Raw genomic sequence first — 25711 nt, 5'->3', positions numbered from 1 at the left:
TGTTGTCCAGTCCGTTGTTTATCGATTTTCTCGAGTGGGCACCAGTAATGTCTCCATTGTGAGACTTGTTACTGTTTTTGGCATATTGAATATGCCACGGGGAACGTACCAGGCTCTGCTGTGCGGGCAGGATACTCTCGGTAGCTTGCTGAGCTCTCCGAGAGGGACAGAGGAATCAAAACAGGGTTGGCTGCATGCAAGGCAAACGCCCTACCTGCTCTTCTGAGCTAGGAATAACTCCTAAGCATTGCCAGGTGTGGGCCAAGAACAAAAACAAAACAAAACAAAATCTCATTTCCTCTGTTTCCTCCTAGGTTTTCCTTTTGCTACCCTCAATTCTCTCTAATTGGATTAAATAAGGAACTTTTTCTCCATTCATAAAAAGGCTTCCTGGGGCTGGAGTGATAGCACAACGGGTAGGGCATTTGCCTTGCACATGGCCGACCAGGGTTTGATTCCCAGCATCTCATGTGGTCTCCTAGCACTGCCAGGAGTAATTCCTGAGTGCAGAGCCAGGAGTAACCTCTGTGCATTGCCAGATATGATTCAAAAAAGCAAAAAAAAAAAAAAGTAAAAATAGAGGTTTCCTATCAGGATGCTTCCAAAAGCTCTCTGGAGAGCTACTCTCTCTTGTTGGAAAGAAGAACGCCACCCCATTCTTGTGAGCTCAGTTGGAAGAACCAGTGAAAAGACGGGGGCAGAGGTAACAGAAGGAAGACCTTTCTAACAAACAAGGGTCTTGGGAAGCTGGAATGAGCTCTGGAATGAGACCAAATCAGGCCCCATTCTCAACTTTACTCTTACTGAATCTGAAATCTTGGAACAATAACCATTACTGTGCACCTTAGTTTTCTCTTGTATCATGGAGCAAATTCTTCCTTAAAAGGGTAATTTTCCCATCAAAAATAACATCCACAAAACTCCTGGTAAAATGCCAAATAAATGGCAACTGGGAATGGGGAGAAAGCAGGAGCCATGAAGACCTCCAGGTATTTTCCCTAAAACTCTAAAATTCTAGATTATGCAGGGTCTATTCAAAATACTAGGCATAATGACCTTCCCATGGAGAAGAGTTTCCAAGGAATCTTCCCCGGCTGAAACTCCTGATGCTTTGTCAGTCTGGAGGGAGGCCAGGCCCCTGCCCTCTTGTCCTTTCTCTTCGGAGGAACTGGACTTCAGTCTGTTTTGCTCCTGCTTTCTCTGTCTCCCTGACCAGCTATTTGCCTCCCCAAGATGCTCTGCTCCTGAGAGAGTGGTGATAACGCTGGGAGTCGGGTGTGTTTCCACCTCCCAGCCTGTCCGCACCATCGATTGAGTCTCAAGTCAAACAGACGCAGGTTTTAGCCTATTTAGTTTGGCTGAAGGAAGAGGGCCAGCCCTCCGATGATCAAATACAGGTCATGGGGAGGCTTCTTCCCTACCGCTGGCTACATAATTATTTATTTAAAAATAATTAACCTGGGACATCTGCGGGAAACAAAAGCCTACTTTACAAGGGAGCCAGGTAGGAGAGAGTCAAGAGGTTATTTGTTCGAGTCCCGGCATCGAAACCCAAGGCTGTGTGCAGCTCCAGCCTCTCTTCATCACTGCAGAACTTCATTCCATGAGAGCAATAGTGTTGGGGTGTCCCTCCTTAAAACTGGGCTCACACTTAAGCACATTACTTTAAAGATCTCTGGCTGGAAAGAAACTACCAGGGTTCAGGTGCTTGCTTTGCGCCCCGCTGACCCAGGTGTGAACACCTGGCTCCACAAATGATCCCAAATCACTCTCTGCGGTATGGTTCATCCTCTCCCACTCTCCCACACACTCATCCAAAAGAGCTCTGAGTAAGGGCTAGCACTCAAGCTGGGAGTTAGGGGATCCTGTTGGGATCTCTGCTCTGCCATCAATGTTTTGGGGGAGCTCCAGCTTCCTCACCTCTAGTCCAGAAGACTGCTCGCTTTGAGGAGGAGCTATTAGCACTGTGGAGTGTGGTGGGAGCTGAGCAGGAGGCCACCTCATCGGCTCCAAGTCAGCCTGGAACCTTCCCCATGGATGCTCCTCTCACCAGAAATGGGGGAATTCCTCTGGACCCTGAGATTGTGGCTGTAACCATCCAGTGGCCTTGAAAGGGAGGTGTGGAGGTGGAGGGTGTATCACAAGGCAGGGGCTGGAGAGACCAGAAATAGCTGCTCTTGTTATAGGAAGCAGAGGTCCTTGTGTATTTCACAAACTCAGAAGAGCGCTTGAAAGGAGAATAGAAGTAGGGCAGGCTCTGGAGCCAGGAGACCTGAGTTTAGATCTGTCTCCACTATGGGGCTATGGGGTATTTGCATGACCTTGGGGAAGTCACTTAACTTCTTTCCCAAGTATCAGGGGTCTGTGTGTGTGTGCGCGTGCCCGCACGTGTGTGTGTGTGTTAGGGGTTGAATCCAGATCTCATGTATGTGAGGCATGAGTTTCATTCTCAACCCCTCAGTTTCTTTATTGTTTACTTAGATCATAGAAAACTGAATGAGTTACTTTCGGTGGAAGTACCCACACATGCAAGGCATATAAAGTTGTGCCCTTCTTAGTTCTTCCTCCATTGAAAGTCGTAATGTCTTTGTCTGGAAGACTTTATGGTTGGGAAGAGGAGGCCCTGAAGCAGTGCTCATGGGGACTGAGACACCTGGTCTGCTATCCGATGGTTCAATGCAAGGCCTGAGGATGTTGTGCTACCTCAGCCTGTGATGCTGGGGACGACCCAGGACATCCTGGTGGAGCTCCCAGATCTCCAGGGCTTCATCCAGCAATATTGGGGGTTGGGATGGGGTATCATGTGGTGCTAGGAATTGGACCAGGATCAGCCGCATGCAAGGCATGTGCTCTAACCCCAGGATTAGCTCCTGACCTCGAGAAGACATTTTTAGTAGGGCTAATCTCATGAAACTTTTGTTTGTTTTTTGAGACACACCCAGATATATTCAGGGCTTACTTTTGCTCTGCACTCAGAGATCACTCCTGGTGGGACTTGGAGGCCATATGCAGTGCCAAGGATCGAACCCAAGTTGGCTGATTGCCAGGCAGACTTTACACATTACACGATCTCTCCAGCCCCAAGCTCACAAAATTTGGAGAACCAATGCCAGGCACTGTGCTTGGGAGTCTGTGATAGGCATCATAATAGCCTGGAATTGTCATTTTCCCTCATCTCTTTGTCCATTGCAAGCTCCAAAAAGTGAATTTACAATGAAGACTCAAGTTTAATATTGACTAGCCCAAAATGCCTGCTACCCAGTGACAGGGTTCCCCAGGACAAATGCCAATGACAGCCGTACACTGATCCATCGTTTTCTGGCTTAAGTTAGGAAGAGGCCACTTCCCCATCGCTGGCCTGCTGAGTGAGTCAGTAGCAAAAAAAGCAGCCCCACTAGATGCTAGATACATCTTGAAGCTCTGGCCACATTATCTATTCACACCCACGCCCGCGGCTCAGCATCATGGGTACCAGGCTCTTCCTGAATTCCCCACAGCTTGGGCGACAGAGTTAAATCATCTAACATGACTGGTGTCAAACAAGAAGAAATTTTAGGGCTCCAAGAATCCAGTGTCTCCATGCTCTGCCTCAGCACCCTTCTCTCTTCTCTAATGCACTCTTTACTGCTGCAACTTGACATTTCTTTGTCAAGCAAATTTATGCCTAGTTATCAATCTGTTTGGAAATTGATACTGGTTCCTTCTGACCTTCTGGAAAAGGCTTCACACCAAAGAAAGGCAGAATTGGGCCTTGGTGATGCCAATCTGTCTCATCTGAACCATCTCTTACTACCTCCTACTCAATCATGTCAGAGCACTTGCCTCTGTACCTTTGTTTATGTGGTCCCTCTGCCTGAAAATTTTTTTCCTTCTCCATATCATCCCTTAAGAAGATTATCACTTCCTCTGTGAAGCTTTCTGTGATTCCTTCTAGTTTCTAATGGCTTGAATGTGGTGGAGACTCATAGCCGAATGGTCATGCAAATAGTAAGTCCTCACTCAACATTATCCAAAGGTTCTTGAGAACTATCTTTAAGCTATATAATATATAATGGAAACCAATTTGACCTAGTTGGTATAAACAAGTTAAGTTCCTCTGGCACATTTTAAGTCACAAAACCAGGGCCAAACAAATTAATAAAGGCCCCAAATGCTTCTAAAATAAAGCAAGTAATTGTATACATGTATGCATTCGTTGATTGTACATACAACCCATTTATTCCAGTTCAGGGCCAATTCAGGGCCACAGGTGGCTGGAGCCTATTCTGGTAGCTCAGGACACAAGGTAGGAGCCCACTCTGGACAGGGCACACGCACATCCATGCCCACACACAATCAGACTCGGACAACTGAGTCAGGATAGTGAACCTCATGTACACATTGGGGGAAAAAAAAACAGAAAAAAACCCTGTTCTTACTGGGAAAGAAGGTACAAACTCTAAAATGTCCCCAGGCTGTAAGTGATTTTGATTTTCCCCCTCATTAATGTTATTAGAAACAAGATGCCATTGAATGAAGTGATGCTATTTAGAGACCTGCTATATTATAAACACACTGTTGGTACATTTATTTCTCTCCATCGTAAAGGAAGATTCGGGTGTGTACTCACTGTAGCACCCTCACAGCCAAGCAGAGTGCCAGGATCTGTCAATATTTACTGAATGAAGGAGTGAGTTCTCAGCTGTGTTGAATATCCCTGCCCTAGAATAAGGGAACATCATATTTTGGCAGAAGAAAATACAGTCAATTTCGAAAGCATATTTGTAGTGAAAGTACCAATCTATTCCACTTCTATTGTTATGTTAGGGAATTATTTGAGAGTGATCTGAATTTCACATTTGAGAAACATGGCATGAATTCCAAAATCTGTACCCAGATAAACAGAAATTCATAAGGAAAACACACACACACACACACACACACGTGCACGCGCGCACGCGCGCGCGCGCACACACACACACACACACACAACACACCCCTACCAGCTACCCCAGTGCACTGCACATGCCCTAACCACCAACTTCTGGAGTTCCAACTCTCCTTCCTGTTTTGTTCATGTTTCCTCCATCCACTACTTCCTAATAAACAAGCTGCAATCCTTCTGAGGTCTATTTTCACGGGCAAATATTACTTTTTTTTTTTCAAGATAAAAACACCATATTATTGCCATAGATATTTATGTATTTCCTAATCACTTAACAGGTGTGAAACTCTGCTTACATTTTGATTCAGTTCTTTTCTGGGGAGGGGGCATCTTTTGGACCACAACAGCAGTGTTCAGGACTTACTTTTGGCTCTCTGTTCAAGGATCACTCCTGGTGGTGTTCGGGGGACCATATGTGGTGCCAGAAACTAAACCCGGATTGGCCACATGGAAGACAAATGCCATAACCCTGGTATTATCTCTCTAGTCCTATTTTGATTCCATTCTTATCTTTATGAAACATGTCATTGATGAAATTTTGGGGTGTTATGACCTCAACCCCATTTTTTCCCATGAGCCTTATGATTTTTATTGCAGGACTTTGCAAAGCATGGTGGATTTTTATGGTGTGTGTTTTGGGTTCTATAGAACTAGCTGTGCACCTGCATTCAAACTGCCTTATGGGAGGAGCTGTGAGAGGCACTGCTCAGGGCCTCAGAAACGGGCTGCTGGGGCTCAGGTCACAGCTCAAGTCCCAGGGACAGCAAAAAACAGCTGAGAGCCCCAAGTCCATATTCCAGAGATCAACAGGGCATCTGCTATTTCTAGGTAGGACATTTTCTTTTTTACTTTTGAAACCATTTTTACTGAGATACTAATATTTACAGTGTTATTAATTATACTTTTATAAATACATCATTCCAACGCCACACCTATGACCAGAGAGTTTGCTTTCCTCCACCAGTGCCCCAAGGGCCCCTCCGGCAACCCCCACCCCATGTAAGCTAAGTTCTGTAGATAGAGTCTTCAGTTTTGATGACTTTCACCATTTGTTGTTCCCTTACTTTGTTTCTTTTCTATTTCAAATTTGAGTTAGATTGACCTCTCTCTCTCAACCTCTCTCTTCTCTCTAATTGTGGAGGTGGTGACTCCTACACACATAGGTAAATGCAGCTAATCTCCTGGAATTCCACGAAGAAGGGAAAACTGAATTCTGTGTTTAAGATAAATGCGTAGATTGTAGAAATCAAAAATTTTAAATAAAATTATCATACCTGTCACAATAATGGTATTTATTTGACAGAGAAAAGTTTATGATTGGGGCTGAAGCGATAGCACAGCGGGTAGGGTTGCATGCTGCTAACCCAGGTTCAATACTCAGCAGCCCATATGGTCCCCCAGCACCACTAGGAGTAATTCCTGAGTGCAGAGCCAGGAGGAACCCCTGTGCGTCACTGGGTGTGACCCGAAAAGCGAAAAAAAAAACCCTAAAATATTTTTAAAAGTTTATGATTACATCTGATTTACTCCCACTGAAATTATAATTCTTAGACTAAACTGCTAACAGCAAACTATTTACTTCTCCCAGAGAGTGTACAAATGACTCTAATCAATTACCATCTTTAGAAACACACAAATTGATTGTCCTATTTACAAATTAATTTTAGCAACTTTTTAATTAATTTATTTACTATATGGATTTCTTCCTATATGAGGTACATTATTTTAAATTAGTCGTCTCTCTTCTACTGATTGGCTCATTGTTTCTGTTAAAAATCAATTGGTAAGATAATTCCTTCTTATCTTTTTATATTTACAATTTAAGAAAAATCTATAAACTCTATTGTTTGGACAAGATAATTTGGATACTGGTATTAAAAAATTGTTTTTTGCAGAGCCATAGAGATAATATAACTGGTAGATCACTTGCCTTGTACATGAACAACCAGAGTTTAATCCCAGGTACCCCATATGGTTCCCCACGCCCTGCCAGACAGAACAATTTTTAATCAACAAAGTTTTACATCAGGACCACACACAGTAGTGCTGAGGACTGGCGGGGTCGGGGGGTGGGGGGGCCCGGTGTGGAGGGAGGAGCCTGAAACCACTGTGGGGAGTTGGGGCATGAATGTTTGTGCACTAGTTCCTTGTCTGGGACCACCAGCAATGGCTAGGATCGAACCCAAGACATTACACTAGTAGCCCTGCATCCCCCCTCTTTAGCTACCATCCCTGTCCTGTCTTGAATTTTATTTGGTTATTTTAGTTTTGGGATCCACACCAGGCAGTGCTTAGATTTTACTCTCGACTCTGCACTCAGGAATCATTCCTAGAGAGGATTCAGGGGATCAGATGTGGTGCTGGGGATCAAACCCGAGTCAGCTGCCAGCAAGGCAAGCACCCTGTGAGCTGTACTATTGCTTCTGCCCCAGTGTCTTGCACTTTAAACTAATATTCTCTCTCTGTCCTGACTTGCTAATGACTTGGGGGTCAATCAATGTTTGAGCCTTGTCTTTGTGAGTGTGTATGGGGGGAGGGGGGAACAGTTACACTCAGTACTCCTTGGGGGTTACTCCAGGCTCTGCACTCTTGGAACCACTCCTGGCAGTGCTGGGGGACTATATGGGCAGCCGGGGATCAATCTTGGGTTGGCCGCATGCAAGGCAAACATCTTACTTGCTGTAGTATCTCTCCAATCTCAAGAGCCTTGGCACTTTTTCCCCTCAAAGCAAGGCATACAGAGCTGAGGACAGAGTCCCAAGGGCGGAAGCACATGCCTTACCTTGAGGCTTGATGCCCCGATTTCAATCTCTGGCCCCTCTGGCCCCTCTGGATATCTCCCAAATACAGCTGAGGTGGCCCTGACAACCCCCAGCACTACTAAGTCTGAATATTGTCAGGTCACACAACCAGGCTATGTGTCACCAGGAGTGTCCCCTGGTCCCCACACACTTCTGGGGGAGCAACTCCACCCCAATAAATAAATAGACCGGGCACATAGATCTTCCTTCTTCAGAAGCCAGAATGATGAATGAATAAAATAATGCTAGATAAAGCCCTGGGTTTTCCTGGGAGAGAAAATACTCAGTAAGCGGAAGAGCAGAGTCTGCCAAGAAAGCTCTTAGTGAGATGGGCAGAGGGGATCGGAGACCTCTTCAGGTCAGACTGGTCCTCCCATACCTTTGGCACTAGAGGCTGGGGGACCCCTTCCTAGGGTCTGTGTGCTGCTCTCAGAATGTGTGGTGGGATGGCTTTCATCTCTGACATTTCAAAACTGATATCCCATCCCTGATAATGCAGGAATGTTCCTCTGGCTGGTGGCCCTCTGCCAGCCCCAGTGAGTGTCCCAGCCACCAACAGAGTAAACATTACTCAACTGACCAGGGCTCTGTCACACACATTCTTCCGCTGTGTTCCTAGCCTCATGCGGAGTGCAGCCCAACCCTGCTGGCTCTGCAACAGGAACCCAGTCTCGGGCTGGAGACTCGGGAGGGAGCACTGGTGGGGGAAAAGGGCTGCTCCTTCTCAGGAGGGAGCACTAGCAGGAGAAAGCGCTTCCCAAAGGATGCCACCATGATCATCACTTAGCACTGCATGGGCCTGTGTTTGCTCTAAAGGCAAAGGAGAGTGTGGTGCATGGACCAGGAGGAACTGGTCTCAAGGGACCCAGGACGACGACATCATCGAGAAACCATACTCCTTTAATCCTTTACTCAGAGATTTCCTCTTTTTTTGGTGGGGGGCAGGGGAGGACAGGGCACATCCAGCAGTGCTCAGGTCTTTGTGCTTAGGTATCTGAGTTGGTGCTCAGGGATCTGGTTCTCTGGTCAGGGACCACTCCTGGTGATGCTGGGCATAGAATAGGGGTCAGCTGTGTGTAAGGCAAGTGCCTTTTCTCCTGTACTATCTCTCAAGCCTTAGATACCCTCTTTGGGATAAGAGAATGTGAATGCTCTCCCCCACCTTGAAACCAGGAATTCTAAAGCTGGAAGCTTGCTCAGCAGTTAGCATTGCTGCCTCAGTTTCTCATTGGTCACCCAGGACTATGGCCGTTCCTCTTTGGGGTGCAAACCTAATGTTTGCAAAGAGTTTAGGAGATTAAAAATCTAAAAGTCTTGGAGGAAAAAGTTGATGCAAGATAAAAGCAGTTTAAACACTGGCTGCTTTCCATTCCAGATCCTTTTTCTGTTGAAGGTGGCTGAGTTGGGAGCTCAATTCATAAGAGGAGAAACACAGACAGGCCTGCAGGGACGGTAAACACTCTTGAACTCAAGGAGTGAAAGTTGAGTGATACTTAAGGGAAGCCCACAAACTGGTTTTCTTATAAAAATCAAAGCGAATGTAACCAAGAGGGAGGGAAAAAAAGCCTTCCGTCGAAAGCATCTGGGCTGAGAACAGAAGCAAAGATACCCAGGGCCCCTGGGAAAGCCACAGATGTGGGTTAGGCAGAAGGGCAGTAGAACCTTTGTCAGTTCTCCCCACCAGGATTCTCGGGGGCAACTCACCTGCTCCTTTGCTGAGAGCTGGCTTTTGCCCACATACAGCAGAGACTGTGCCCTGAGCATTGCCTGGACCAGAGCCCAGGAGCCCCCACCATACCAGCCCTCAGATGGGCACCCGATACTCTGCTTTTCACAGCATCAGAGACGCCCACCAAAGAGAGGGGAGTGCAGAGGCGTGAATATGTTGTTTTCTCTACCTCTTGCCCTGGGTCCCTCAGCAAATCTGTTATATCAAATGCTGAGGCTTAGCCCTGGCCCCCGAAAAGCTCCAAATTGACTCCAGATAGCTTATCATGATGATTGATGATCCAAGTCATAGTTGGAAATAATTTTGTTTCTTGTTTTCCTTGAAGGTAAGCCCTGTGAAGGCAGGACCATGTCTGCTGCCCCCATGGACCCTTCAGTACTTCATGAGAGCCTGGCAGCTGTGACACCCTCAGTGGGCATCTGCAGAACAAACCCACGATGTACCAAGGACCTGTCCTTCATCTCTGCCCTGGGCTTCTGCACCCAGCTCACCCTGGGGCAGCTGAGCAGAATAGTTGAGATGGGACATGGACATTTATCCCCTAAACCTGATTTTGCTGGCCCTGGGGAGAGGCATATTTGTAAGGAGGAAGAAAGGGGGAGAGAAGAAGAAAATATCATCAAAATGAAGACGCATTCTTGACCCATGCAGGCAATTCCATGCTTGAAGGCAAGAGATGGCTGAGCTGGGGAGTGAGGGTAATAAGATCTTTGGGGCATTCGTGAGTGCAAAAATAGCCAGTGGATGCCTCTGTGGGGCTCCCATTCTCCACTCCCTGAGGCCTAGGCATGGACCTGGGGTGCTTTAAGCAGGAACAGAATAGCACTTTAATGGAAATGCCATTAGGTTTTAACAGGCTGCTCATTTCTAAAGGTTTTGGGCTGCAGATAGGAACTCTGATTTTAGATTGAACATAGTTCAACCTGGTTTGAGGACCACTGGGTTGGTTTTGGGGTAAAAAGAACCATGAATGGGACTTACTTTGGCAACCTGAGTGACCTAAGTGTCTTTTCCTCCAAAAGAACCTAGAAAAAGCCTAGAAGATTTAATGGTGGCTGTCATTAGGTCCATAGCTCTGGGACAGACAGAGCCCCACTGCGGTCTGGCTCCTGGGGTCTCTTTTTTCTGAGAGGCTGCCTTTGCGGCTGGTGGTGGGGGGAATGTTGCCACGACAAAAGCCCCCAGACTTGGCAGACTGGGAGAATGAGAGGAATGGGAGGAGAAAGGTGATGCTCCTAACAGGGATGAGCTATAAAGTCATCAGGCAACTGAGCTGCTGGGTGTCCCCACAAAAGGAGGGGCCCTAAACAGACATCTGCATTGTCACCAAAGGCCTAATAAAACTGCCTTAGAAAGAGAGGCTGTCCACGTGACCTATTCACAAGCTGGCCTTACTGGGAAGTGAGATTCAGAGAGAAGGTGCTTTGAGGCCAGGCAAGTGTCAGAGGCCAGACACAGCCTCTCTATCACCCCCATGAGGCTCCATCATCACCATCACCATCACCATCACCACTACCATCATCATCATCATTGTCATCGCCATAGCATCATCATCATCATCATGACAGTCACCGGTCACTCAGGCTCCTGGATGCCAGTTCTAGGTAGTGGCATGTGGCGGGTGTTGAGATTTTGCAAGATGGGTGATTGCTGGCCTCCACTGACTGAAAGCAGCAGCAAAGTATCCAAGGAGCTCCCCAAGAGCCAGACTTCCCAGGTACACCGAATCTGGTCCCCCTTCCAGACCTGAGCTTGCTTACTAGAATCTAAGGCAGAGTCATAGACCTAGTTCTTTTCTTGCCTAAGGGATGCTGGTAAGAAAACAGAAAAGGAATGAATTCAGTAAACTATTAAACCAACGAGTAGAGCTTTAGGAAGAAATAACGATCATATTTTCTTTGAAAACTTCCTGGTAGTGTTTGTTGTTGAGTTGTGAATTGTAGATTTTAGTTAAGCAATATAAATGGAGACGCTAGGTGATATTGTTTCTAGAAAAGGGAAAGATGCTGTAAATAATTATATGTGATGTAAAGTGAAGCTAGTTCAATGCTCAGTAGCTAAAACAGCAGTGGAGGACTTAGATATTGAGATTTTTGGACAAGAAGTCCTCTTTTTTTCTTTTTTTTCTTTTTTCAGTTTCTGGGTCACACCCAGGAATGCTCAGGAATTACTCCTGGCGGTTTTTGGGGGACAACGTGGGATGTCAAGGATCGAACTTGGCTCAGCTGCAAGCAAGGCAACTGCCTTACCCACTGTACAATCTCCCCAAACCCCTCTTTTCATGGATTAGGCTTTCCCCAAGCCTAATCTTTTCATGGACAAATATATGGGATGTTTTCCATGAGCCAGGTCAGGAGACAAAGTGGTGAAAGAAAGTTTGTTAGGGTCCACACATCAAAAAAACCCCCACAATCCTACCACTCAGAATACATGAACTGTCAATTTTTCAGAGACCACAGGGCCCTCATTCTTCATGGTAGACCTAAACAGAGATTGCAAATCCCATACTTCATCTGACAGAAGGAAGCTCAATAAGAAGGTGATCGCTCATTTGTATTTCTGGGGAAACATCTCAAGATAAGCAGGGGTCGAGAGACAGCACAGGAGTTAAGGTGCTTGCCTTGCATATGGCCAACCTGGTTGACCTCCCCCCCACCCCTACAAACTATCCTCTGAGCACCACTCCAAGTGATTCCTGAGCACAGTCAGGAGAAGCCCAGAGTACCACTGGATATTGCCCACTATTCCCCCTCACCCCAAAACAAACGAGGTGCCTATTTTATGCGCACTTTTCAAACCGATGCTGAGCCAATGGGAGTTTTCCATCTTTACTGACCACAAACTCATCGGGATTCATTGTCAGTCCCACTCAACAGGTGCCTGTCAGGAAGAGGCACCCAGCAGTGGGGGAGCCAGAGGGCACACAGACTGCCACTCAAAGGCCCCCGAAAGTGTTAACCCCCAGCAGTTCTAGGTGTCTTGTTTATACCCATTATAAATCTATTTATTGTGACTGGCCTCACCGAATGTGTGGGTAGTTGTAAAGCTCTAATGATCCCTCATAAAGGTGGAGGTTTCTAACAGACACAGTTTCTGACATGGAGAGGAAGGGGCAAGGGACAGAGGGAGCAAGTGAGGGAAGAATACAGATGATGAGTTGAACAATAAACAGTCACAATGATCAGCTCCCCCTTCTGTAAGTGGCCAAGTCCTGGCTCCCTCCATGGGACAACTCAAGCATCTCCAGATAAGAACCTGCCTGATCCAAAAGGCTAGAACCAAAAGGTCCAACAGCCTCACTTGCCAGAATCTGAGAGGAGTTATTTTCCCAAGGTCATCCCTGAGTGAACAGAGGTTCAAGTCTCCTGAATCCTTAGCCTGAACTAAGAGTAAAGATCCCAGAGAAGCCTAACCTCGGTTAGCTCCCTCTCTTAGTTCATCCAGGGGCCACCAGGATGGTCATCAACTCTGCTGCTCTGGGACAGCCCAACGCTTTCAGGGTGTTTGTTGAAACTTTCTTTTTCCAATGCCCTGCCCCAAATTCTAATTCCAAATGGCGTGAGTGGAAGAACCAAAGATATATTCCCTTCCTTGTTAAAACATGAATTTATCATTTGGTAATGACAACTTTATAGGTAACCTTAAGCATCCAATATACTAAACATATAACATATAATCTTGTGATCACTCCCAGATTCCTTAGATGTAGCCTGGGAAAGAGATTCGAGAAGCACAGATTGATCTTGCCAATTGCATTGTTTCTGATGTCTCAAATGACAAGTGGAGTTCACGAAAAAGGGTGATAATGCAGCATCACACACTAGTCAATAGCACAGGTAGATCCAAAGTCCTTCCTCTTTCTCAGAGCACTGAAGGTTTCTGAATCAACCCAAGACATCTTCCTTGTAATGTTCTGTGAGGGGCAGAAGGTGTGGTTTCAGAGCTATACCATCCAACCGTTCTGAGGATCAATCTTTATCTTATTTTTATTTTGGTATTAGGACCACCCATGGTGATGCTAAGGGATCACTTTCATGGCGACAAAGCATGGGGCCCATACATGTAACTGGTAATTGAACCAGGGGTGGCTATGTACAAAGCAGATGCCCTACCTGCTGTACTATCTCTCCATCCCTATGATCCTTATGTGATAGTTGAAGAAACTGAGGGTCAAAGAATTGAATTTACTTACTGGGGGCCACCCTGTCAGATAGCAACAGAACCACAATTCAAACCCTCACTTGTTTGGGGTGCAGCCTAAGCTACCTAGGTGCACCTTCTGAGTGGGGGCTGACAAAAGATGACCTGCAACCTGCTAGTCTTGGAGAACATAGACTTTTGCTTGACGACTCATTAAATGCTAAAGGTCACCTGCTGGTTCATGATAACCCTCCTGCTTGGAGAGCCTATGTCCTGAGAAACTTGTCTCTTGACTCCTGAAGGAGTCAGGGGCCTCACTGGCTATGCAGATGAGACCAAAGGAGACTGGGTGTGGGTCTCCAGAGGTTGTGTGGGACAATGGATGGGATCTTTAGCAGAAGCATGCTCAGAGGCACTGTGAGGATTTGTTGGGCTCTTCTTAAAGGTTGCAGGCATCTGCCTCTTTTTATATTCTTAGTCTTGAAGTTTGGGGTAGGGGGGCTTCCTCTTCTAAAAACAAAGACCATGAAGCTGGTCAATGATGCTGGATATGATGCTGGTCCAGAAAGCATGCCACCCCCCTCTAAAGGATACAGGTCCAGGGCTAATTACCAACAAGTAGGGAACTCCTGCATCCTTTCATGAAAGGCGAAAATGACCTAGTGGTACAGGGAATTCAGGATTATCATCCAAACCTGACCATTTGTGACACTGAGCCCTTGCTCCTCATCCTAACCACACTTCAACAGCCTTTCTCCCTTTTTGTTTGTTTTTTTGTTTGTGTTTTTTTTGTTTGTTCTGGTGGGGGGAGCTGAGGGCACAGCAAGCAGTGCTCAGGGCTTATTCCTGACTCTGAGTTTAGTGATCACTCTAGGCAGGCTTGGGAGACCATCTGCAGTGCCAAACCTGGGTTGGTCATGTGCAAGGCAAGTGCTGTACTGTCTCTCCAGACCCTTCTTATTGTTGAGTGAAGATGGTACTAAGTGCCCTATGGCCCTGGGCATGCTACTGGAAATGTCTTGTCCATGTCACAGGGCAGCTTTCTGCGAAGAGGGAGAAATTGCTACCTCCCAACCCCCGAGTCACTACAAGAAGCTAGTCTGAATTTGTTGCAAATACCAGACGCAGAAAATCAAGATCGAAAGCAATCAAGAGCTACAGAAGGAGTCAAAGCAAATCACACCATGATTTTGCAAGAATATAATTAGCCATCATCTGCAAGAATCTGCTCTGTCTGGGGTGCTTTGCATATGTCATCTCATTTAAGCAGTCTAGTGTCGGCATGAGTGGGTATCCCCACTTTACATACTGAGAGACCAGGATTCGTAGACTCCAAAGACTTGGCCAGAGTCACACAGCTAATAAATGACAACAGAAGACAGGGAATTCAGGACTGTCTCCAATGCCAGAATTTTCCATGCTATACTGGACTTAAGAGAGAATTTCCTCAGAGTATCTTCAATGGAGTAAGTGCTGAGATTGAAGACTATTTTGTGTTGTCTCAGTCCTTGGCTATAGTAGGGCAAAGGAAGGTTGCTATAAAGAAATACTAATTGATTTCTGCTTCTTGGCATCTACCCCAAGAACCAAAAAAATCTATTCAGAAAAGACATTTGCACTCCTATGTTCATTGCAGCACTGTTCACAATAACCAAAAGTTGAAAACAACCCAATGTGTTCAAGAACAGATAAAGAAATCATGGTAAAAATATGCAATGGAATACTACTCAGCTACAAGAAAAGATGAAATCATGCAATTTGCTGCATGGATGGGTTTGGAGAATATCCTGATGAGTGGAGTTAAAAGGAGGGAACAGCCACAGAATGATCTTTCTCACCCACTCTCTCATCTACCAAAGATACATCATGGGGGTGTAACAACTACCCAAAAGCAACAGAAACAAATAACTGGACTTCTGTGAAAAGAGGAGGGATGGGAGCATTAGGAGGAGAAGGGAGACCGGGACAATGGTGGAGAGGAAGGGTGCTATGCGGAGGGTGTAGGGAGGGATTATGTTATGAATGAAACCCTGCCATTAACAGCACTGTAAATCACTGTGCCTGTAATACACACGTTTAAAAGGAAATATTAATTGCTAATTGGGTGATTCTCTAGGGAGAGAGCTCATCTGCATCCTCGGCAGCATCTGGCAACTTGTTAAACTTGTTAGTAACCCAGGAGGGAGGCAGAGGCTCTCTCTCTCTCTCTCTTTATGTATACATATTTATTATTTGTTTTGTTTCTTTGTTTGTTTGTGTTGGGGGCATACTCAGCAGTACTCAGGGCTTATTCCTAGCTCCGTGCTTAGGGATCACTCTTGGAAGGCTCGGGGGTCCATATGGGGCACCAGGGATTCAATCCAAGTCAGCTGTGTGCAAAGCAAATGCCCCACCTGCTGTACTATTACTCCAGCCCAAGATGCTATATTTTAATTAATTAATTAATTAATTAATTCTATTGGGGACAGGGGTTTGAGCCAGGAGTTACTCCTGGCTCTGTGCTTAGGGATCATTCCTGGCAGTACTCAAAGGACCATATGCGATGCTGGGGATCAAACCCAGGTTGGCTGCATGCAAGGCAAATGCCCTACCTGCTATACTACCACTCCAGCCCTAAGAGGCTCTATTTTAGAGCTGGTTTTCCAACTTGGTGCCAACACAGGGTTCACCTGTAAAGTTTAGAAACCACCGTTGCTGGGCCCCACCCAGATGAGACTAGGAGAAAGGCTGTAGCCTGGACACTAGGTTTTGGAGCAACTCCCCAGTGGATTGTCCAAAGGCGCCAAAGCTTAAGGTCCCAGAATCACTGTCCTACCATGAGACAAGGGTTGGGGAGCAGCAGGATGGAGCAAACTATGGTGCACAGGCCAACGCAGATTCTGTCTCTGTCTGGCCTCTGAGGAAAGCTCAGAATGATTCCTATTTTCTCAGCCATCATTAAGAGGGTGGGAAAGAAAAAAAAAACCCAACCCAGGGAAATTTGATGACATGTAAAAATTCTATAAGACTCAGACTTCCATACATAAAGTTTGGGTAGGAAACAGCCAGGCTCATTTGTGAATATATGATCTATACTACTTTTACTTCAGGATGACTCAAAAGCCCCAAATATCCACTAATTCATTCTTAACAGAAGGGATGAAACTTCAGAGGCAGTGCAGGCACCTCAGGGTTAAACTAGAGAGTTTTTATGTTTGCTTTTTGGGAGACACACCCAGTGGTGCAGTGGAGGCCAGGACCACACCCAGGGTGTCATACAGCAAGGCGTATCCTTTGCCACTTGAGCCACATCCCTGACCCTATCTATACTAAAGTGCCATGAAATAGCTAGGATGATAATCATGATTGTGGGCGTTCCTTGGGAAGCTATAGTTTCATTCCTGATCGGTGAGTGTGTGTATCTGTGTTGTGTGTGTGTGTGTGTGTGAGAGAGAGTGAGAGAGAGAGAGAGAGAGAGAGAGAGAGAGAGAAAGAGAGCCCATTCGGTATCTTCCCATTAGGTATTTGTGTTAAAGACTGGTGCACAGGTTTCTGCTTCTTTCTGCACCTGTGGTGCTTAATTCTCTCCAAGTTCCTTTCAGTTCCCAAGAAATTGCCTTCAACAAATAGGTCCCAAGGGCACTTGGCTCCCAAGTTGCTGGTTGGGGTTATGTGCTTGCTGGCAGCTTCCTTCCTCCTTAGACTCAACTCCAGGCAGCTGGAGTCCTTGAATCCTCTAAGGATCCTTCAGGGGGATTAGGCTTGGCCAATAGGGCTGCCTAAGTGATAGGGCCCCAGTATCTGCGGAACCCTTTGTATAGTGGCTCGAGCCCCACCAGTCCGCCAGCTAGGTTCTTTGTATGCAGACCAGGGTCCTTCCACTATCAGGGGGTGGTCGGCAGCAGAATGCTTTGAAGACCTGCCCCTTAATCTCATTAATATCCTGATTGTCTTCCCCAATCTAGCGGCAGTCAATGGGGTGATACCCTCAAGATAAAATGACCTTCAAATCCAATAGATAAGATGGCAGTGGGACAAAGCTGGGCGCCCTGGGAGCGCTGTCCACCACAGATCTAGCGCTGTCAGTATTAAAGAGCTTCCTAAAATCCAGATGTTTTGAGACAGGCTTTGTTTTTTTTCCTGAACTGTGCTAATCCGCCACCTAGGGGGAAGCAGGCTTATTTTACTATGGAGAGCTTGGCTGTGGGGGAGTGAATACTTTCCTAAGTGCCCTCTTGCTGCTGTGCGGGTGGGGTGGGATGGGGCTGAGGTGCCCACACCGTCCCCCAAGCTCCATTAAGTTGTTAAGGCATTTAGTGCCCCAGACAGAGCTGGCTGCAAGGGCAGTTCAAATCCCACCCAGATGGAGGCGGAGTCGTGAGAGAGGGGGCTTTTCATTTCTCCCCTGGCAGCCAGAGATTCCTAGAGGTTGGGAGCAACAGCTGTGGGAGTAGTAAACTAGCTAAACTGGGAGACCCCCACCCTTTCCCCACCCCCTTGGCCATGCTCTCAAAATCTCTTTGTCATTCAGAGGGGAGCAGAAAGGATGCAGGATGAGAGCCTTGAGGGGTGTGTGTGTGTGTGTGTGTGTGTGTGTGTGTGGTGTTTTCTCAAGTCTGAAAAATTCTTAGCCATTTGCATAAACAAAGAGATATGAACAGAGTCTAAGAACTCAAGAGATGGCTCTGCCACTAACTATATGAACTTGAGCAAATTAATGGCTCGTATTAGAAACATCAAGCTCCTCTTGACCATAAAGACTGCCTGCTATTCCAGCAGGGCTTTACCCTGCAAGGCGGGCTGAGGATGAAAGGAGCTGGTGTGTGCAGGAGGGGCTCAGCCTTAGCCCAATCTCCAGGAAGCCCTGTATCAACCAGAGATACTAGGATTTTTTCCCCCTTAGACAACAACATTTCTTTCCCTTTACCTTGTCCCCCCTCCCCCCACCCCATCTCCGGACTGGAGCAATAGCACAGCGGGTAGGGCATTTGCCTTGCATGCAGCAGACCCAGGTTTGATTCCTCTGTCCCTCTCGGAGAGCCCGGCAAGCTACCAAGAGTATCCCACCCATATGGCAGAGCCTGGCAAGCTACCCATGGCGTATTCGATATGCCAAAAGCAGTAACAAGTCTCACAATGGAGACGTTACTGGTGCCCGCTCAAGCAAATTGATGAACAACAGGACGAGAGTGAGACAGTGCTACGGTGCTACCTTGTCCCAGGCCACTTTCCTCAGGCCCTGAGGAGTGGAGCACCCAGCAGGCAGAGGCAGTCACCCACATCTCCTGACCCCAAGTTTCCTTTGTCTAAAACCCCATGTCAGAATCCTGCAGGAGAGGAGACATGAGAGGGGGCGAGGAGCAGCAGGAGGTAGGGGGGTCTCTGGATTTTAAAGCTCTGATGAGATCTTTAGGGTATTCAAGTCTCCTGGAGGGTTAGGAGCGGGAATGGGGTTCGAAGAGAAGGAGAAGTCAGCAGCTACAAAGAGAAATGTCCTCTGCGGCCAGAGAGATAGTACAACAGGCAGGGTGTACAGATACAGAGATAGTACAGAGGCAGATAGTACAGCCAAGCCAGATATGATCTCCGGCATCCCTGAGCACCGCCAGAAGTGAGTCCTGAGTGCAGAGCCAGGAGCAAGCCCTGAGCATCACTGGCACAGCCCCCAAACAAATGAAAACAAACAAGAAATGTCCCCTTGGGAAAGAGACTCTAGATTTGGCTTTCTCCATGAGTCCCCACTGCCATCTCTAACTGGGAATGGGAAATGACAGAAGGTGACTGAAGACTGATGGGGCCAAGGCACTCTTGGGCTATGATGCAGCAGCCAGGTGAGTAGACAGGAGGCAGGTTCTGACCACACCAGGGTGAGCAAGGCCACAAGAAACCCCGAAGTCGAGCCCTCCAGCTTGGGCTGAGCCTTGCCCAGCTTCGGCGCCGACTTCCTGGTCCTCATGGCACGAGTCAGTATCAGTACCCATCTCCAGGCTGCCCCTTGCCTGGCCACAACCCTGCTCTCTGACCTTCGGGGGGCCTTTCTCTTGATTCCGCTCTAGAATAGAGGTAGGGGCCATCACTCCGGGCCTGCTCAATGGCCTCAGAAAGGGCTGTCACAGGGCCTGAGCAGCGGAATGGGGTGGGGGTGGGGGTGCAGATAAAGGCCTTCCAGGCTGAAGATAAATGGCTGCCCGCAGCCTGCTACAGTAACTCCAGGCCCCCGAGAAGAGCACACAAAGGGTGCCCCTGTGATCCTCCCTGGAAAGATGAAGGCCCATCAGCCGCAGCCAGGCTGGTTCAAAGCCCCAACTTAATTGTCAATTAAGCATGCATAAGGGGGACAAAGCCATGACAACCCGCGGCTGCATGCTGGCGTATGATTGTAAAGCCAGGAGGGGCCACGCAGCAAACAGCTGATTCTGCTGACAGTGGGTTTGTCGGGCACCTTGTAACCAATCAGCCGCTGACACAGGCAAAGCGCTCCTCCTGCCCCTCCTATTGTACCCGACATTCCAGGCGCAGGGTCACCCCGTGGTCATCACAGGCAAGTGGGCCACAGCATGCTGAGCCTGGCTGGGAGTGAAGGGGTGCTCTCCTCTCCAGGAAGACAAGGGCCATCAAGGTACAGGTTTGTGTGGAAGAAAGTCAGTCCTGTGTAGGCGCGCCAGCCTGTGGGGGTTGCTATACTAACACACAGCAGATTCTGCTGCAGGACAATAAATAGTGCTTAGGGATTGCCGCCCGCCTTCCTCCCATCCTGCCTTCCCTTCCTTCCCTTCTTCCTCCCTTCCTTCTTTCTTTCCTCCTTCCCACTATGGTCTATAATAAGTGTGTGTGTGTGAGTGTGTGTGTGTGTGTGTGTGTGTGTGAAATAGAAAAATTTACCGGAAAGTAGAAGAGAAAGAAAAGAAACTCCTCAGCCAGGGAGGAGCTTAGTATAGGACTAAGTTAAAAATAAATATTACTTAGAAATTTCTTTCCCTCCCTCATTTCCTTCCTTCTTCCCTTCCTTCCTTCCTTCCTTCCTTCCTTCCTTCCTTCCTTCCTTCCTTCCTTCCTTCCTTCCTTCCTTCCTTCCTTCCTTCCTTCCTTCCACTCTTTCTCTCTTCTTTCATTCTTTTCCCCTTTTTTTTCCCTTCGTTCTTTCCTTCTTTCTCACCTCCAACCTTATCAGATTGCCATAAGAAGTCCTGAAAAGCAGCAGGTGATTTTATATCTGTGTGTATGTGTGTGTGTGTGTGTGTGTGTGTGTGTGTGAGTGTGTGTGCACACGTGTGTGCAGGTAGTGTGGGTGGGCCATGCCTGGTTCTACTCTGGGGCTACTCCTGGTTCTGTGCTCAGATGTCACATACTGGTGGTTGTTGCAGAGAACCACATGTAGTACCAAGGATCAAACCAGTGTTGACTGCATACAAGGCAAGCACCTCGCCTCCTGTACTATCTCTCTAGCTCCTATAAAAATGTTCTCATCAACAATGATGGGTTTTATTTCTGCCTCAGTGGTCCATGAACCCCATCTCCCATCTAACTGGTCTGCAGGAGTGAGTCAGTGGAACAGCTTGGTTCTAAGTATGGCTGTCCTCCTGGTTCCCGTGCTAGGGTCCGAGGATTTATGGGGAAGGGAGCTCTTCCTTCCAGCTCACCCCTGGAGGCTACAGGGGCTGACTCTCAAGGTTGCATCCTTCTCAGCTCCGATGGACTTTTTTTCTCTTCCTGAACCAGGGATATTTGGGCTTGGCTAGAGATAGCCAAGCTAGAGACAGTGGTTGGGTAAGGGATTGTGAAGGCTCTGCAGACAGTAGCCTTCCTTGAGAGGGCTCCAGTCTGCTGTGTGATGAGATCCAGGGGTCTTTCCACAGCAACTCATAACAGTGGCTGCCCACTCTGATCTCCTTTGAGGGTCCTCAGTCACACCCAGGCACCAGCTACCTCTGTCTCCAGAGCTAGGACACATTTCACTAGCACTTAGGAACAAGGCCTCTAAGTGTGACATATGAAAGGAAATAAAATCGGTTGCTCGTCATTCATTCCACTGCTACTTGTTTATCGCCCTGGAATAAAGAATGGGATGATGGGGATAGCTTCCGTTCATTGGGAAAGATAGCATGACACATTCTATTATTTCGTCTTCATGTGTACCCAATGAGGCAGAAACTATTTCTTCATCTTACAGACAGGAACTACAGACTCAGACCAGGTAGATGAATCAGCCTCGCTGTGGACATGAGAGCCGAGATTCAAACCTCAACTCTGGGGCTGAAGAAATAGTTCAGGGGGTCTGGAGTGGACAGCGTGCCTGTGGGAAGTCTAGGCTTGACTCCTGGCACTGCATGCCCTCCTGAGCACCATCAGGAGCGATCCCTGAGCACAGATCCAGGAGTAGCTCCTGAGCACTACCAGGGAGTGATAATTCACTATCTGAGCTCCCAAACCAAAAACAAACAAGCAAATAAAATCCAGACCTCAAATAAAACCCAGGCAAAGAATATTCTGTTGAAGCCCAAGTGACAAATTAAGGCAGAGCAAGGCAGTCAGTGAGCGAAAATTTACAGTGGTCTGTATTAATACTTCCTAAGTAGTAGTCTCCCCCTAGAAAGGTGCACATATTCCCCAAAGATAACCTGGCCCCCAGATTACCAAGCCCCCCAGGTTGTTCTGGGGGCTCCTCTCAGGGGTTGATGGCCCAAAGGGCAGAGGTATATCTTGCCTCTCACTAGCTTATACTGGAGGGGCAGGGGCGGGGGGCTGTGGAGAGATGTGTCTGTGCTACACGGAAATAGAGAGGGGCCCCCAGTTCTGAAGCTGCTTCCTCTTCTGCTCCTATGCCTCTGAGTAACTTGAACCCCTTCAGGACTTCTTTCTGGACCTCCTCCACCCCACCTTCTTCTTCTTCTTCTTCAAAGTCCCTCCCATATCTACCCACTCTCTATAATCTTTGTTGTTATTGTTAAGGTCGAGATTTCCGGGGTGCCCTGGAGAAACCACCCCGCAGACCGAGCAGAGTGAAGGTCTCTGGGCTGCACGCAGGGCCCACCCACTCTCCAGTACCTGCTGCCGACCCTGGGTCTCCTCTCCGTTAGCACACAGACCGCCTCAGTGAACGACCCCGTGGTGACCTCACCACAACCCCAGCTTGTCAGAAAGCTGCTGGGCCTTTGTTTGGCTCACAGGCTCCCTGACTTTGGTGTGGAGATCACAGGTCCCCACACAATGGCCATTGTCTCCTCCATAATGCCTCTCGCCACAGCCACGCCCCTGCAGCTCCCCTCCCTCTCCACGGGTCACTGCTGGCGGGTGGCGAGGACCTGGCGCGCTCGCACAGGCCACAGGCTTGGGCCACCGCCCTCGCTGAATCCCACTTCCAATATCCAGAAAGTGACGAGAGTACTCTGCAATGAGCTCTGTGATTCACTGGCTGCTCCTCGGCCCCAACCTGCTCCCCCCTGGCGAGCACTTGCTCTCTGTGTGTGTGGTGGTGCAGGAGGAGATCCACACAGGCTCCCAGCCCCGGGCCAGACTTCATGCCTGTCAGGGCTATGCTCCCCCAAACCCTGAAAGAGCTTCTGCTCGGGTAGGGGGGCACAGAGTGGGGAACCAAAGCTCGGAGACTGGGGACTCTGAGTCTCTCCCTCACATCAGTCCTACCCCTCCCACCCCCTCTGTCTCAGTCTCACCCATCACGGGGCCGTTAGCTGATGAGAGGCCTCAGAATCACCCCCGAGTTGGCAATGGCATTTAGTTCACCTTTCAAAATTTAAAAAAGGTTGTTGGATGGACTTATTTTGTGGGGGCTCCCAAACAGTGCTCAGGGGGGCTACTCCCCGTGACACTCAGTCAACTGGGCTGGACGGTTCGATGCTTAGGACTGGTGATGCTGTGCTGCTCAGATCCAGTGGTACCAGGGGCGATCCTGGAGGTGTTGGGGGGGAGGGGACACCAGGACCACACTCAGTGGACCTAGGGTGGGGTGGGGCAGAAAGTGCCTGGGGTGGAATCCAGGTCCTTGTGTCCATAAAGCATGCACCCTGTCCCCAGCTCTGTGCCTGTCCTTGTGGCTGTCCTTTAGCAAGATCTACCCAGGGCGGGGGGCGGGGGCATATGCAGGGGCACTGAAGCCACTGTCGGTTGCTCAGCAATCCTGGAGGAGAGGCACTCGCCTCCAGCCCTGCCCGACATCGCGCACAAAGGACTGCCCTGATGAGTTACATCCCACCTGCAAACCGGCCTTGGCCACACGCGGTACTTGCCCACACCAGGTACTCGACTCCTGACACCAAGATGCAAAATCACAGCCAAGGCTCTGTCCTTCCCCAGAGTTCTGGGGCTCCCTCGGTCTCTGTCTGCCTCAGCTGTCTAATCCTCTCGGCCGCACTGCCCCGGGGGAGTAAACTGTCTCTCAGGGAGAAGGGAGGACTGGGGCAGGCCAAGCATCCCTGGATGCGGGTCAGGCACTTAAAGGAGATGAACCATAGTCACACACTTTCTTCACGAGCATCTGCTAGCCACGGCAGGTTACCAGCCCGCAGGTTATTCCAAAGCGTTTCTACCTCTGAAAATTCCAGAGCCAGACAAGACCCTCTCTTGGCGAGAAGACAAGACAGCGGGTGCTGCTGAGAGGCGGGGCTGTCTTACCTGACAGCTTGTTTGGAGGAGAGGCACTGGGCTGGTGGTGGGGGGAGCCGTGGGAAAGTAGGGGGTTCAGGCTGTGTGTCTGGTTGGAGCTATAGGCATCCATGGCCAGCTTCTGTCGGAAGGCCTCCTCCTTCCTGCGGTTTGCAAACCAGTTGTAGACGCGGACTTCGGTGACCAGGTTGGAGCCCAGGCCGTGGGCTTTAGATGGAGAGACGCCTCGCTGCAGACATTCAGCCCTGGAGACGGGAGGGAGGAGGGATGAAGAATGAGGGCAGTGGCAGGGGCTGGTCTGGGCAGAAGCCTGGGGAGGGCCTGTGTGAGGGAAGGCTGCCTCCTCTGGCAGGTGACCTGAGTCTTGGGCAAACCCAAGGACAGCACAGGTGCTTAGGCCCTCTGGCGTGGCTCCTGGTGAGAATGGGAAACGTGTGTGTGGTGGTGGCGGCAGGAGGTATTTGGCAGGAAGGTCCAGACTGCTCCCTCGGACCCTCCTATGTAACTGTTTTTTTCCCACTCTACAAGAGGCAAAGTCTGTTTCTGGCTCTGTCTGAGTGTCTTCAAGAACTTCTGGTCTTTTGGGGTTTGGACACCCTGAAAGGCATCTAGGAAAAGTCAGAACTCTCATTCACACGGCAGGAATCACCCCCAAAGGGCAGGCTGACTGAGGCACCAGGGGGAACACAGAGATGCTGGTTCTTGCTTTGAAACCCCACCCTGGGCACTGCACTGGGAGGCGGTGGAGGAGGGCTTCTCAATAGCCAGTGCCAGAGCACAGCCTGAGGATGCTGGGGTACATGCAGGCAGGCTGGTCACGCTGCCTCCCCTCCTTCCAGCCTGCCCAGAAAACGAGCCCACAGGCTTGGGTCATTGCAAAGAGCATGATTTAAAGAAAGGCAGAGTTGGTTGGAGACATAGCTCAAGAATTATAGTGCAGGCAGGACCCAGGGTTGAGCCTGGCACAGTATGTTTCTCTCAACACTGATGGAAGTAACTGTCTAAAAATAGAATATAGGAAAGGAAAGGGAAAGGGAAAAGGGGGAAAGGAAAGGGAAAGGGAGAGAAAGGGAAGGGGAGGGGATGGAGGAAGGGAAGGGAAGGGAAGGGAAGGGAAGGGAAGGGAAGGGAAGGGAAGGGAAGGGAAGGGAAGGGAAGGGAAGGGAAAAAAGCTATCTTAAAGATACCCATCATTTTCTTTCCAATGACTTGCAGTACTAAGGTACACAAATAACTAATAGTTGTGGACCAAGAGGACTAAACAATCTTAGTTTGCTAAATTTCCATTTGGACAAAAGAGTAGATAAGTAATGGCCAAGGCAGAGTCAAGCTGTGGCTAAGGGACATTTTTTTCCTGATGTATATAGAGGCCAGAGACATGGCTTCTCCCATCGCTGGCATCAGACTTTAGCCCAGCATGTACCAGGGTAACTTCTGGACTGATGGGGGTGTTAGTTAGAAGTCCAAGGAATAAAAGATACCCTGGCCCACAATCAATTCAACCAAGTTGAGTAGATT

The 25711-nt window shown here is 48.4% G+C and overlaps 1 protein-coding gene across 2 annotated transcripts in view; it reads right to left on the bottom strand.

Moving 5' to 3' along the window:
• Positions 1 to 25711, bottom strand: part of HNF1B (HNF1 homeobox B) — a 64990-nt gene that overhangs the window by 27414 nt on the left and 11865 nt on the right. For both annotated transcript variants that reach the window (XM_055133031.1, XM_012932809.2), the window contains exon 4: positions 24203 to 24438. In XM_055133031.1, the coding sequence (XP_054989006.1) occupies positions 24203 to 24438 (236 nt within the window). The remainder of the gene's footprint in view (positions 1 to 24202; positions 24439 to 25711) is intronic.

Source organism: Sorex araneus, chromosome 3, assembly GCF_027595985.1.
Source record: "Sorex araneus isolate mSorAra2 chromosome 3, mSorAra2.pri, whole genome shotgun sequence".
Lineage (NCBI taxonomy): Eukaryota > Metazoa > Chordata > Mammalia > Eulipotyphla > Soricidae > Sorex > Sorex araneus.
The sequence above is the reverse complement of the archived record's forward strand: the minus strand, read 5'-3'. Positions and strand labels throughout refer to the sequence as shown.